Source organism: Cygnus atratus, chromosome 7 (genome assembly GCF_013377495.2).
Source record: "Cygnus atratus isolate AKBS03 ecotype Queensland, Australia chromosome 7, CAtr_DNAZoo_HiC_assembly, whole genome shotgun sequence".
Classification (NCBI taxonomy): domain Eukaryota; kingdom Metazoa; phylum Chordata; class Aves; order Anseriformes; family Anatidae; genus Cygnus; species Cygnus atratus.
In genome coordinates, this window is record NC_066368.1 from 4,295,274 (window position 1) to 4,311,048 (window position 15,775).

The 15,775-nt window shown below is 40.5% G+C and overlaps 1 protein-coding gene across 1 annotated transcript in view; it reads left to right on the forward strand.

Moving 5' to 3' along the window:
• The first annotated feature begins 1,346 nt into the window (after positions 1-1,346).
• Positions 1,347-15,775, forward strand: part of CPXM2 (carboxypeptidase X, M14 family member 2) — a 76,967-nt gene continuing 62,538 nt past the window's right edge. The window contains exon 1 of the mRNA XM_035547834.2: positions 1,347-2,093. Coding sequence (XP_035403727.1) covers positions 1,766-2,093 — 328 coding nt within the window. The 5' untranslated portion in view covers positions 1,347-1,765. The remainder of the gene's footprint in view (positions 2,094-15,775) is intronic.

Genomic DNA, 15,775 nt, shown 5'->3' on the forward strand with positions numbered 1-15,775 from the left:
ACAAAGTACGAACATCTGTGAAATTGCTTAATTGGGATATCCAGGATATTCAGCCTGCCACTGAATACAGAGGACAAGCAGCTTGTTTCACACACTGTGCTTGGTGTGTCTGAGCTCCCACATTTCCCCCAGTCACTGCACGAACTGCGCCAAATGTCACAAAGCCTTCTATTGCAGATAAAATTATCTGAAAAGCTTAATTTTTAACATTAACTGCCATTTTTTCAATTATAATTCAGTAAAGCAGTGGAAAAGCAAAACACCTTTAATTCTAGTTTCGGAAAATGAAAATCCCTATCTTCAAAAAAGAAAAAATTATAGTTCTGAGTTTTAAAAACATGTAAAATATAAAATATCGGACTGAAAATAAAATCAATGGTGAAAACATTTTCATTTTTTTTTTGTGTGTCAGCAAAAAGGAGGACCATAGACACAATGTGTTCACTAAATTGCTTTTGGAATAGTGATTAAGAAAGCAAAGACAATAATTAAGTACAGGGGACTGGATCACCCACAGTCTGGAAACCAAATATTCCAAAAGATATAGGTACTGAGATGTGAAATTGTGCTTATTATGTTATTAAAGTTATGAGAAACACACACAAAATGTGATTGCAAAGGCAGAATGAGGAGTGGAGTAACAGATGTAATACTTTCTCCTAGGTGATTGGACAATGGCAAGAAATTCAATATACATGATGAAAATATAAGCTGGTATTTTCAGCACAGGAGTGAGGATTCATATTTCATGTGGGCCAATGGCTGCACATTTCCTTCAGCGCTGAATGTTATTTTGGAGGTAAGAAGAAGATGAAAGACAAGACTATCCCCAGACAAATTGATTCCATTAACGACACTGGGTTGCACGTGTGCTGCTGCTAGCACAGTGCAACCTAATCTGCTTGGAAGATGTTTCAGAGAGAACAAAAGTCAGGATCTTTCCAAAAAGAGAGAAAAAGGGCTTCCTGATGTTCAGTTGGGCCATGTCCAGTGAGCACCCCTATGTCCCAGGAGAAGCCTATGATAAATTGGTGCATGTTGTGTATTTAGTTATATTGTTTGGGGCAACCAGGGAAGCTGAGATCAGTGCTGGAGAGGGATGCTACTGTTGTAAAAGCTAAAAAGAAAAAATATAACAAAAAGATTTATAATACATCATACATGGCATGAGGACTCTTTGACACTGACTGATCACACGTACGTGTGCATGCCGAGTGTCAGAGCAGGCAGGTTCGCCAAGGGCTGTGTGTGCCCACCCCCATCCTGCACAGCATCTCCCAGGGGAGGGAAACACTTTTACACGCAGGCTGGGAGGCAAAGGCATGCTGCCAATTTTACTTTTCTCTGACTAAGTGCTCACTTGGATCGGCTGCATGTGGGAAGACTAAAGAAACTCTTAGGGGATTTAGCCAGAGCTGCCTCCTAGCTGTGTTTTTGGAAGAAAGCGACAACAACGGAAGGAAAAGCAGCAAGAGAGTTGTGCTGGAGATCACACCTGCCAGGCGCCGACAGAGCGAGCGCCCTGCCTTCCTCGCGTGCGCTTGTCCGTCTGTCTGGCTGGTAAGCCCAGCGATCACATGCATCCCGCTCCTGCCCCCTCCCTCCGCAGCCCTCTGTCCTGCTGCACGCCTCTCAACTTCTGCAAACTAGCCCAGAGCAGAGGCACTTTCCGCAGACGGGCTCCCTTACCCCCCTGCCAGGGCTTTCTGCTTCCCCTTCTTCCCAAATAAAGTTCAGGGGCTTGCAGAGGAGAAAGCAAACACTAATGATCGCCCTTGGCAAGGAAAGCTCATGTTCGTCTCAGCTCTGCCTCGTTCTCTGCGCCTTTGGGCTCCTATTGCTGGGGGATCTGTCCCGGGCTGTACCCATGGACGATCAGGATTATTATCTGCAGGAGATTAGCAACAGGGATCATTATTACTCTTTTCCGTACCCCGGTGAAGAGTATTTTCCTTTCACGGAGCAACCCGGAAAGGAGGGAACTATCCGTGCTGCACAGCCAGAGGAGCACCCAGGGTTCAAACCGAGCAAGAAAGAGTTAAAACCGAAGAAAAGCAGCAAAAAAGGAAAATCCATTCTTGAAACTCCACCAGGTAACTTTCCACCTCCTCCTCCAGAGCTTGGAGTCTGCTGAATCTCATGCTGTGACTTTTAACATTAATGAATATCCAGTTAATGGGAGTCTTGGTAGTAATAACAATAACTGTGTTCGTGGTGATGATGATGACAACACATTAATTTTTAATATCCTGCAGAACAAGTCTTCAGAACTTTTACAGACTTTTTAACCCCTTCCTCATCAAGTAAAGAGGTTTAGGAGTGCTAACGTACTAATTATGCTGCACTGTAGCTAGTGTATGGACTTTTCCTGCTTAATTACACTTGACAGCTGGATTGTTGTTAAATTTGCAGTTCTAACAACAAATGAAGGGAGACAGATTCTGAAGTATAAGTGGGTTGTAAATGCTAACACCTTACTTTGTCCCTGGTAATTTTAGTGTAAGAGAGGCTTCTGAATTGATTGTACTTACAAATGTGAATTTCATTTGAGATTTCACTTTAAAACCCTCCAGAGGAAGATATGTAGACAAAGATCCTCACTGTAAGAGACTGAGCCATAGCAAACTCAGTGTAATTATTGGCCTGTAAAATAAAGAAATTAAGCGACAACAAAAATTCCTTATTAAAAAAAAATCACTTTTTATTTTATTTTCTGTTTTCTGCACGTGATTGAATGAAAATATGCAAATATTATTAAAATTTGCAGAAACTTGGTTAGCAATTACCATCCAGTTGTCCCCATTAAGAGCTAGTTGCACCACCCTGAATAAACCCCACGGGTTTATTCCTGTGTTTTCTGCACGTATAGTAGTTACTTTTGGTAGGTTTGGGACACTCAGAACTGAATTTAGCCCGTGAGATCAACTTCAGAGTTGTACAGTTAGGGGCCAAATGACACTCACTTAAAAAAGAACTCCTCTGTACTTCAGAAGGAAACTTTTAATGATAACAACCAGAGTACAGAGCACAAAGTGTGCAACCCAGAGACATTACTGTGTGCAATGCAGCAAAACAGAGCATCAAGGGTTGTATAGGGACATTAATTTTTTTCCATTTACATCTAGCCAATAGCAAACACAGAATTTTCAATTTAAGGTTAACACTGATAGAAATCAATTAGTCTTTGATGATTAGAAAAGTTCTTAGCTGTTATAATAATAAACAGTGGTAAGGAAATACCACTTCTGAAATCTTGAAAACCCTTTGTGGGGCAGCCAGTTTGGATTGCCAGTGTAAATCAAGGCAGAAACCACAGACGAGAGCAAGATCCATCGGGGCCAGAAGTAGGCAACAGTTTCCAGGTCTCAAGTACTGCCTCATTTGTTATCTAACCACGGGTTTTTAAGTTACCTCTTTAGGTCCCAGGCTTTTTCTTATTCAAAGTGGTAGATGCAACACAGGATTCCCACCTGTAGTGTGGTGTTGTGCAGTTCAGCTCTGCTTTCACCTTTTTTGGTTGGCTTTTTTTCCAAGTTTCTCTGGCACCATGATTTCACACATGCTCCAGAAAGCACAGAAGCACAGCAAGGGGAATGACTTCTAGTCTGGAAGGGCAATGTTCATTTATCTTGGCAGACAGGCATCGTTCTTGTTCCCCATCTGGTGTGCTGAGCACCTTGCAGGTGCAGAGGAAGCAGCAGCTGTACTGATGTCGACCTCCTTCATTACACAGCACTCTTCCCTTCCCAGCCTGGTTTGTTTTATGCACTGTGCATATGCAGCACAAAATTCCAACTATGCTGGGAAAGCAAACTGAGGTCTTACAGGCATTTCCTAAAAATGTTTGATTTTTCAAGTAGAATCACATTTCTTTTCTACATAGGAAATTATGGAATGAGATAAGAAAAACAAACAAACAAGCAAAACTCTTCCTTAAACTCTCCCCCAAACATACTCCATTGTGTGCCAACCAATTGACTTGTACAAGATTCATTTTAATTTCTGATTTACTGCTTCTTGATTTCCACCCTACCCGACTCTTTTATTTCTGTGTTCAGCCTGGTGAGCTCCTCCTCAGTCCCCTCCTCTTCCTCAGTGTGGCGAAGCACAAGGCCAAGGGAAGCATGGGTGAAACTTATGATGCTCAACCAAAAGCAGCTGGAAAGAGCTCCATTGCTGCTTTCACAGCAGGCGTGTACTCTTTTGACAGAGCTACCAGCTTCCAAGCTTCCACCAACCACCTGCAGTAAGAGGTTTTAAAGCCTTTGAGCTTTGTGAGGTTAGCCAGAGGTAACACAAACTGATTTCCTTCACCAAAGCTTTGCTCCTTGCTCCAGCACGTGGAAGCTTGACACCTACTCAGTAAGGTGGTTGTTAGATCTACTTTAATATGGTAAAATGCAATGTGTTCCCTCGGGAGAAGTTGAACTATATTAACGGAAATAGCCATAAAAAACCCTAGGGCAGACACCTAGAAAACAGAATGGTTACCATTTGTTGAAGATGCAAATAACTGAAAACAGGAGTCATTTAAAAGGAAGTGTCAGGCAATTTTAACTAGAGACAGTGATAAAAATTCTGGCTATGACATCTGAAATCTCTCCTTTTCCTTCTCCCAAAGGCAGCCAATGGCAACAGGCAGCAGTCTAGCAAGGGCACGGAGAAGACATCCAGGTCCCAGCAGTACAGTGCAGTGCAGTGACACCAAAGCCTAGTGCCATGTCATTGGGTTTGAAATGAATAGCTGAACATCTGGCCCTGCACAGAGGTGCCTAAATAATAATACATAATTATAATTTCTCACATTTGGCCAATTAGGAGGACAACAATGGCAGTTACCAAACAGCCATGAACAATAACAACAAGTCTGGCTGTGTGCGTGTTGTACACATGTGTATACATCCATGTACTTATGTACATGTATTCAGAACTGGAAATAATTTACTGGACATGCAGTAAATACAAAAATCTGCTTTTTGTGAGGCTCACTGGAAGTTGGGGCATGTGGGATTAATTAGTTGTAACAAACAATAGGCTGGCTCAGAGCTGGGATGAAGAAGGCGGAGGACCGGGAAAATGTGATCTGCCCTTTGGCTGAGCAGCTGGTACTGATCACTTCTAGCTTTGAATCAAAGCTGAAATCAAACTTAGCAGTCTGAAGGATGCAGCACGTAACAGATGACACGGGCTCAATTTATTTAGGCTTATTACTAAAGGTAGTGAGAATATAAATGTTTTCAGTCTGTGAAATATAATTGCAGGAAGAAATACTATTGATGTCAGTGGGGTTGCAATATATGTATATGTTTGAAAAAGTATTGTTGGAATCAATATTTGCAAATATTTGATTCAGATAACAGCAAAAAAATATCAGCCTGCCTTCTTGCCCTTTAAATGACTTATAAATGAAATGGTACTAAGTCATCGTTGGAAGGTAAACAGTCAGATTGACGGGTTTCTGTATATACAAATTTCCCTTTTCTAATTCCATCCTTGCTTATTTAGGCCTTGATCCAAAGCCCATTCAAATCAGTGGAAAGAGTCTCATTAACATCAGTGTTTTTCTTTTATGAGTTCTTTAATGGAGTTTAATAAATGCTGCCTCAGCTACCACCTGGGCAGACCCCCACAGATGGTTTGGGGCTTTGTCTGCCTAGAGGCCAAAACTCACCTGAGAGAGGTTTTATGGGCTGAGGTGCCCATGAACACCGCTTAATATTGCCTGTTGCTCAGGGTTACGGTTAAACCTGCATTCTTATTGTGCGTGAATGTGCCACAATTATATCTGTAATTATATATTCTTTTATACTTTTGCTGTTTTTCAGCATAGCTATGAAATAGCTTCAGAAAGGCAATGCAAAAGATACTCTATTCTATATTGCCTTTCATGTCTAACATGATACCATTCTTTCCAAAGGGCCATCTACACAGCTTTTTTTAATCTGAGACTATCAGGCTCATGGAAAGTAGAGAAAGGTGGAACTTACCAAACATTAGCAAAAGTTCTTCCTAGGAAACAAATCTGACTTACAAAATTACACGTTATAGTGGTTCTTGTTCTGTCACCACAATTCTGACTGCCACTGGAAAATAAAGGAGCTGTGTTTGGGTTTTAGTCTAGTTTTTACGCTAGGTTTCCAGCTAGAACAGAAGGAGATGCAGAAGGAAAAGGTAGCCTGTGAATCAACATTGCTCGCCAAAATCAGCTGGGGTTAGCTAGAGAAAAGATGGAAAGGGAGCAGATAGGGAGGAGATTGAAAATGGGCAGGCATGCTGGATGCATACCTAGAGAGCTGGGAGGAAGGCTAGGAGCAAAGGGAGTCATCAAAGTCAGTTTTCTGAAGGCGTTTGAAATCCAGCATGTTGAACTTTGCTGGCACGTTGAAGATGGGGTAATGTCTCAGAGCTCCAGCTAGGAAGAATTCATTAGAAAAATTGGCAAGAAGCATTTTTGTGGAATGCAAGGGCTGAAAGCCAGATGGGGCGGGAGGCTGGTGAGGGTCTGGCAGAGCTGTGCCAGCAGCAGCTTTAGGTGATGCATCAAGGAGCTTAGAGGGGTCGGTGTGAAGGGAGATGGGGCAGTGGCTAGTAATACGGAGATTCAGAGGGGCCATGAAACAGGCTTTGGGGTTAGAGAACTGAATCAGAAGGTAAAATGAAGTTTGGGCATGACTGCATACAGAGGCTGATATATAAGTGAACGCTATTGAGTTGTAAATGACCTATATAGCAACCAAGAATATTATCGGTGTTGCTGTTATCTAACCCACTGGTATCCTGTCTTCAGCCTGGCTTCCATTCCTGAGAAGTCCAGAGAAACTGGAGCACTCCTGCGACCTAGGATGTAGATTGTAATTTTAAAACTTTTGCTTAAACTTCTTATACTGGCACCTTCTATGAATGAACTCATTGGCCCTGCATGCTCTTTGGAATATCTCCCATGAATTTTAATACGACCTGTATCATGTCCTAATTGCCAGATGTGACAAGCGAAGATGAAAACATCTGGCTTTTAATGAGCTTTCTTTCATCTATCAGCTTCTATTTTCATCTCAGCATTTCTGCAAATAAGTAGAATAATAAACCATAACACAACCATTCTGTTTAAGAGCCCATCCTTTAAAGAATGTCACAGCAAAAGAGGAAAAAGGATGACTAAGAATAAATAATGGGCAATGCTTTCAAAATCGGCCAACCCTTTTTGATTAGCTATGGCTTCAATGAATAATATAACATGAGAAAAAATTTAGAATAAACACATTTGATTATGCTAGAGAACACCATGTTCTATGATAATTCTCCTAGCAAGCTTCTCTGAATTCAAACTAATTTTTAAGGTGAGAAAAATACCTTTTTAAGAAAGGGATGATTTCACTGAATAGATTTTAATAATATGAATCTGAGCCTAGACCTGTCCCTGACATACCAGCATATTCTGAGTCAATCATTAGTTGAACTCATTCTTGTTTTCTAATGTTATTCTCTGTTCAGTGAGCTGGTTAGAGAGGTCATTCCGATGGTTCGCAATCAAATCTCAATTATTTCTTTTGGGTTTGGCAGGAAGACTTCTATCAGCTACATGAACTTAGAATCTATCAAAAAGATGAAGTACTGGAAGTTGAAGATATGGTGCAGAAGAAGCAATTTCTTGAATTTTTAAAATATGAGCCTTTTCTTCCAGGGATTTTTTGAGCCTTGCCCAATTCATTGTCTATGTAAAAAGCAGACTTCTGAAAGATTTATTGTCTGGATACAGGGATGAAATTTGATTGTCATATTCACACAAAATAGCTGCTTGTGATTATATTATCAAAAGGGGTGGGGGGGCACTACCACATTATTATGCAAAGTATGCAATAAATCTGAATAAATCTGGCCTTCTTGTCAGGCCCCTGGTGAGGGTATGTCTTGTGGTACCGCCTGTCTTAGAAAGTAGGGCTTTTTGAAACAAATATCCAAGTATGTGCCCTCAACACTCATTGCTGGTTACCTGTGGAAAGCGGAAACAAGCAAAACTGTGATGGAGCTGAAATTTAAAATCAAGTGATTACACGTGCAAAACACTCCCACAGCATTTTCTCAGCTCAAACAAACATTCCCCAAGAGAAAACAAAGGTGATAGTAATGATCAGTCATGCTAGGAGCAGGCAATTGCCTTTAATCTTTCTGTCCCTGGGAACTACCTTAATGTATGGTTTGGTCCTTCTTAATTCAATAAGCCATGAATCAAAGAGGGCATTAGAGTCTCTTTGGAAGGGATTTCTTTCGAGGTTGATCATAGCCATCATATCTGTGCGTTTATGTCTCTGATGCAGAAGCTACTTCTCTGTAAACTTCTTGAACACACTGTCCATGCCCTGACAAGAATAAAGTGCATGGACAGTGGGTTAAGGGTCTTTAGATGTCACCATGACCGTGGACATCTACCACCACTGCTCTCTGATAACTTTGTTGATGGGGACTTCATTTCCTAAGCCATGGAGGATGCTGATCACTGAACATCTCAGCTATCTCTTTCAGGAGCTTAACCAGCCTCTCTGAAAACCTTTCTCTGGCTTTCTGTTTTCTTCAAGAGTTGTTAGTAGTTTTCTTATTAGTTTTACATATTACTATTAGTAAAATACACTGCAGTGTTGACTCATTACTTCAAAAGTAAATACATTTCTAATTTTCTTGTAGTACAGCAAAAGAAGCATTTATGATTCTGTTGCCTTGTGGTTTTATAGACCCATTTTGGGGAGTAACAGGATACTCTGGGTGTCTGCTGTGTGCAGGAAGGGCTGGAGCCCAACCAGAGATGAGCAAGGCATTTTATTCTCCATGCAGTCAACAGGCAGTGCTAAATCAACTTGACAGGTGTAAAAGAGAAACTGTTTCTCTTTTTTACCCATAGCTAAAAATGGCAATAAAAAAAAAGGTGAGAAAAACAAGAGGGGGAATGAAAAAATGCCAGATGGTGACTTTGAGAGTCAGAGTGCCTATGAAGACATCAGAGAAGTACGTGAGGATCATTTAAAGCATCTTTGGAATACTTGGGTTTAGTTAATGATCTCTCTAGCCCTGTTTGAATTAAATTTAAAAGGATATTCTGTAAAAAGGATATTCTAGAGAGTCTGTTGATAGATATCTGAGTCCTCTTATGGACATCAAATTGTTCCTTTCTGCTGGGTAACATACCGATATTAGCAAGCAAGGATTTGTACCACGTTATTACAGTTTAAATGGAGACAAGTAAAGATGAGGGGTTTATTCTTTATTTCCACAGTGAACTACGTCATTGTTTCTTAATAAAATAAGGCTTTAGTGTGACTTTCTGATTCTGGAGTGGTGTTTCAAGCAGCTGTCTTATAAATGGGAATCTGGCTCAATGCACTGTAAAATATATTTTACAAGAATGTCTTGTAAAAATTATATGAAATACTACTAATATATCAGAAAAAGTGAATGATTCCCTGTTCTGACACATAAAAGAGCTTCAAACCTGCTCTGTATGGTATGTGTGGGGCTGAGTCTCAGAGTGTCCACTGGGATTTGATATTGAAGAAAATCAGACAAAAGCTGAAAAGCTTCAGCAGACCATAGTGACTTCCAGTAACTATTAATCACAGGTGAAGTTGAATATCTGATTTAGTAGTGAAAGCAACCAAAGGCTTAATCTTCTGTTTAATTGCAGTTATTTACAGTATGAAAATACTGTAAGTGTACAGTTCTTTTATTCAGTAAATAATATAACTCTGCTGCTCTGCTTTCACACAGACATTAGCAGGATGCTGAATTTGCAAATGTGCTGCTGAATCAAGCAGTCCAAACAAGGAATGTAATAACTGTTATTCTATACATAAGTTAAACATAGTTCATGTACTGGCAGCATACACTTCTTTTTATTTCTTTCTACTACAGATCTTATCTACTCTGAAGTTTCTAGTTACTGGCATGGAAAATTTAATATTCAAAGTGAATAGTGTATATGAATATTTTTATTTATTTATTTAATAGTGGACACAGTGGACAGATCTTGACTATTCAGAAGGAGATACTGGATACGTCCCAAAGGTGAATTGCAGGTACCTAAAAGGAAACTATGCTGCGTGTACAAATTTTCTAGTTGTCTTAAAGGCAAAATAGTAATTAATTGGAGATTTGTGCATCTAAAAGGGGACTCAGCTGCAACTTAAGCACCAGAGTCCTCTATTCAGCTTGTTCTTTTTTTCTTTTGGTCCTCAATACCTCATCCAGACAATGACTAATAGTTTCCTAAATCTGATTTGCTTTCTTGGCTTATGTTGTTTGAGTGCTTCCTGTAGATTATTTCTTCTTCACACTCCCAGGTGTCACAAATGCAGTACCTTTCTTGGCATTTCCCTTCTTGTTGCCTCTACAAGACTGATCCTTCTGTCTGGGTACTGAAGGGAACCTGAAGGGGAAGCCCAAAAGTCCCAGTTTGACTTAGAGTTTTCTTTGGCCTATAGAGGGGCCCAGGAGTTCTGATCTCTCTTGTCCCCAGATTTGCCTTTTCTCTATTTCCTTATAAGATCTTCAGAGAGTAAATCAGCCTTCATGATCCCATTTCAATGGGAGTTCTGTTTGACAAGAGAGTGTAAAGTGAGGCCAAGTGTCTCCTGCTTCTAACACATATGAGGTTTACTGTAAACTGCCTGAGTGCATTAGTCATCACGATGTGCTGGGAAACATGGTGTTTGCAGTGGAAGCAACTGAGAACTCTGTCTCTCATTCTTTCCCAGAAATTAGAGTATTTTTTCCTTCTCCTCTTCAGAGAGACTGTATCTGATGGTGACAGGTTTATGGCTCTGCTCTACTGTCAGGGTGCTCATATAACATCTGTCAAAGGAAGGGAAGAGTTCAAAGTTTCTTAGAATAGTTGATTTCAAATCTGGATGTAAGCAGTCCCTACCACCACCATTACTACCAACCCTAATGCCCTAATTTAAAATACACTCCTTTTTCCCCCAAATAGTTTTCAATAGTGTAATGAGTTTGCCCCATGCACATGACAGGACATCTGAACATGGGACCAGATTCCAGACCTCCCAAAGATTTTTACTGACCTAGGGCAGAAATTTCAATTTCAGCCAAAAGCCTACATGTAAAAGTAGAACTTAAAACTTCAGCCTTTGACAACATCAATTTTCTATTTTTCCTCTTAATTGTTTATGTACTGAGAAGTTACAAAAAATATTTCAGAAACAGAATGATATTCGCCATCACAAGATAGATGGCAAGTACCCTACCCTAAAGGACAGAGCCAATCTTATCCCACCAAGTATTTAATCCACATTCTCTTTGCACACTTTAAATTCCAAGCAAGAATTCCATTGAGAACCCTACCAAAAATATATGTGGGTTATATACAGGCGATACATATGGAATTTCCCAGAGTAAATCTGGACTTAGATATACTCCTGGATGTAGGTGACCCAACAGCATGGGGACAAGCCCCAGTTCTCAGTGCATTTTGAACAGCCCAGAAAAGAAGGCTTCTCCTATGGTGAGACAGGGCTGATGAAAAGAAGGGATGTATAGCCAAGGCCAGCCATAGCCAGGGCCCAGGGCATATCCCAAGATGAAGAGAAAAATTCCTTACAGCTATTCTGACAGATACATTGCCCTTAGACTCCTTTGGATGCTTTTGGATCCCAGCAGAGGACTGCAGTCCAATTCTTTTCCAGACTCCTCTGAAGACTGTCTCACATCTGGTCCAGTTCCTTTGCATTGGATATTTCATTAGATACGTATAAGTGACAAAAATGGGCCCCAAAAATATTTTTTCCATCTTATAGAGGAACAGATGACTGAGGGATCATACACAGAAAGCAGAAAGCTGTGAGTCTTCTTCCAAAGACCTTTGTGAATGCTTCCATAGTGAGCCCAGGCACTGCAGAGATCCAGAGATGGGTGGGATGCACAAGGCTTAGAGCAGAAAATTAGGCTGAGATAAATTCCTCAGCTGCCAAACTTGCTGCACAGGAGGAATGAGGTATCTGGTCACTGTAATCACAAGGTTTAGCATCTGTTCTCTGCCTGAATGACTGAATTCTTTATTGAAAAATAAAAAAATAAAAATTTTTTTTTAAAAAATATGAGGGTGAATATATTCTAGATCCTTTTTTTTTTTCCTGCAAAATTAAATGCTTGTTGCTTAGGATCTGAAAACACTTCTATAAAGAAAAAAGGATGATGTCTTTTTGCAAGCAATAGTTCAAGTCCACAATGAACAAAGAACAAAGCTCTTTTCCAGCAAATGAAGGCATTCAATGTTATTTTAAACTATGAAATGAAAAGAGGGGAAAAAATTCTTGCGGATCTACTTTCTAAATAATCCAAATCATGACAAATGCTAGTAATATATGGAATACAAAATATTGCAGACACATCTGAATTGTTTGATGTTGCTAATAATATGCAAAGAGCAAATATGTACTTTGGCTTTTTAATGCTTAAAATGCTAGTCAAATGGCAATGACTGAGAGAGAGACCATACACTCTTACAAGAGAACTAGAATGGGATACTTTTCAAAATACAATTAAAAAATGCTAGTATGGGAGTTATGCAGCTAAAATGCCACTGAGGTCTTTGAAAGCATAGAGAGAAAATAGCACAGAACTATTCCTCTGCAAAACTGTTCCATATTTCTAGTCATTAATCCTGAACCAGATTTTTTCCTCCCAATTAACATGTTGAAAAACATTTTGTTATGCTCAGGGAAGCTTGCCTTGAAGCTTTCTCTCTTCCCCTTCTTTCCAAGTGCAGAATACCTATGCCCCCTGAATAATTCCAGCTCCTGTGGGTGGCTGGGAAGATGGGCTCTCTATGGCAGTGGCTGAATTAGTGAAAAATCCTGGATCATGGCCTGAACTTTTCATGTTAGCACATTCAAGCTTTACAGCAGAGGCAAAGACTCTCTTAGCAATACCACAGGCTATTTATTGCTAGTACAAGACTGTTCTCCAGGTAAAGGATGTCAAACCCCACTGGGCAGGTAGCATATATTTGGGTTTATTTGAACGCGTTCCTGAGGAGTCCTCATTGGATCCACAGGCTGGTAAGTGGTAAGCCTTTGGTGTGGATCTCTGGGCCCTAAAGAATCATACATTCATGCATGCATTCAATTTTAAACTCACTAAAAGCTCATATTTGATGTCATTTGAAACTTCTGACACACTTAGCTTCACATCAGTGAGTCCTATGTGCCATATGTTTAGCTTGTGATTATGAGCCTTTGCTGGACCAAGGCTGAGTTGTTAAACAAATCATGAAAGATGTTTAGAAAGAATGAATTTTGGGAATTTTTTGTGGGCTGTGCAACATTTCAAGGAGGCTTCATACAAAGCTGGAATGAGGAGGAAGGACCTCTGGACACACAGTCATTTTGGTTGGAGAGGTGCCTACCCTTTGAGATGTTTGTCTGAACCTTGCCTGAACTGTTTCAGATCCTTTGCTCTCTAGCATGGAGCTGGAGTTTTGCAAGAGCTTCCCTGCTGAACCTCCAGTCCTTCCCTCCAATCAGTTGAGATATATTGAGTGCCATGTCTTTCTCATGGTATTTTTAGCATTTCTCTTTCTGCAGGCAGGAAGCTAGTGAAAATGCTGAGCACTCAAAATGTAGCAGATATTAATGGAATTTCTAAAACCACAGAATTCTAGTGCTTGATTGGGCTTGAGGCATTTATTTATTTACTTTTTGTAAGTTCCCTAAACTGGCTCTCCCATGACTAGTTCAAGGGCAGGTAGAGATGGGGAGGTAAAATGTATAGGCTATCATACGTGCGCGGTGCCATCTTCACAGTGGACATCTGAAAGCTAAAAAGCCATCTGAAAACTAAAATCCTTTGGGAACAGAAGCAAAAGCTCATGAGAAAGAGAGCTGGTGAAACGTGGGAAAGGGAGAGCCTGACTGCAGGGTGCTTGTGTGTTTTCTGAGCTCCATAAAAGTCTTTTTTTTTTTTTTCTGAAATTACTTTAGGGAATAATTAATTGCCTGTGGGAGCTGGGCTCTGTGCTTAGATCTCTGCATTGGTGGCACATTTTCAAGAGGGATTCTTGTGCTGCCCTGGAGTTTGTGTCCCACAGTGAGCCCAAACACCATCCTTGGACCTGTTCTCTCCTGCACCCCTCCTGCACCCAAGCAACTCCTTCCTTCCTTCCTTCCTTCCTTCCTTCCTTCTGTCCTTCCGTCCGTCCTTCCGTCCGTCCTTCCGTCCTTACTTCTGTCATTCTGTCCTTCCTTCATTTTTCTTCCTTCCTTTCTTTCTTTCTTACTTTCTTTTTCTTTCACTTTTTAATGTGAGTAGTCACATTTCAATCCAGGTCTGGGGTTGATTTCCTCAAATCTTTGAGATCTAATTGTTTCTTGAAGTTTTACTTCCTACAGTTTTGAACCCTTAAAGAGTCTGCTTTCACGGTGCTTCTCAAGGGTGCAACAGCTTGGACTTAGAGTGCTCTAAAGAAAGGAAGAGAGCTTTGTTATATGAGTTCCTAAATCTTTTGCCTTTTAGGACTTCTGGGTATATCCAAAGAACCTCCAGTTACTTTCTGTGTTCCCTTGGCCAGTTTTTCATCTTCTTACTAAAACAGTTTCCACTGTTCAGGATTTTAAATGTATCAGCTACTTCTGACTTTTTAGTACAATATTAGAGCTGAGCTTGGATCAACTGTGAAAAAAAAAGAGTACATCAAAAAGAATAATTAAATAAAGAGCAAACAAGCCAACTAAACTTATTTTTTTCTTTTACTGTGCTCAAGGAAATACAAACATTCTGTTTTAAGGGTTGGGAAGGAGCACACGGTTTGAAATCAGGTTAATTGTAACCACACAACTTCCTTCTGAAATCATTGTCTGAGCAACAGCTCCAGGCACTATGGGGACTTCTGTGCTTTATGAGGAGTGTTTGTTTTTATTCATTCATCTTATTATTTCATATAAAATAGTAACAACAGATGTGATTTTAGAAAAAAACATTTAAATGTCTAAACTCACTGCTACAGCAGACACACCAGGTCGCCATAAAACCGAGACTTACATCGTATAAAAGGTTTTAAAACCAAGTTGGATAGATTTTAGGTATTTCCTGTCACAGGCTCTCTATATAGGTCAAGTATTTAGCCCAGATGTGCAACCTGGAGGAGGCATAGGCTGCAGCTGAGACCAGCCTGCACGGGGTGACAACTCACAAACAAACCCTGTGCCCCGAGCAGCATTCCCACCGCTCGCTGATGCTTCCTCGTGGTGGGCAGCTCTGCTACTGCTGCCATAGGAAGAGAGACAAGTGCCAGGGGTTGCTATAAGCACAGTTTGGTGCTGGGGTGTGATGGTTTGCTCTGCTGAAGTGGCCAGCCCACCTTCCAGGGTCTTCTTGCTTTGTTCATGGAGGTGTGTTTGCAACTGTGTGCTTGTCTACGCACAGGGAGGCAGATTTTAATGCCACTTCTGATTAGCCACATACCCTTTGGGAAGATTTAAAAATGTCAAGGACTAATTTTTCACAGATCAGCAGAGGGGGGGAATGACTCTAAGAAAGATGGTCCTACACTGTTCACCTAGGTATCACTGCAGACACAGATTATTTCTATTCTGCATTCTGTTGGTAAACGCATATTTTTAGTTTTAATCGTGAAAAAAATGAAAGATGACATTTCAACTTACAGCTAAGATGACTAATGACTATCTGCTGCCTAAAGGCATAGCTCATACTCGTGCTGGCTCTGAAGTTTGCTGGCTACCACCAACAGCTAAGTCTGAGAGCTAAACTGGTAGGA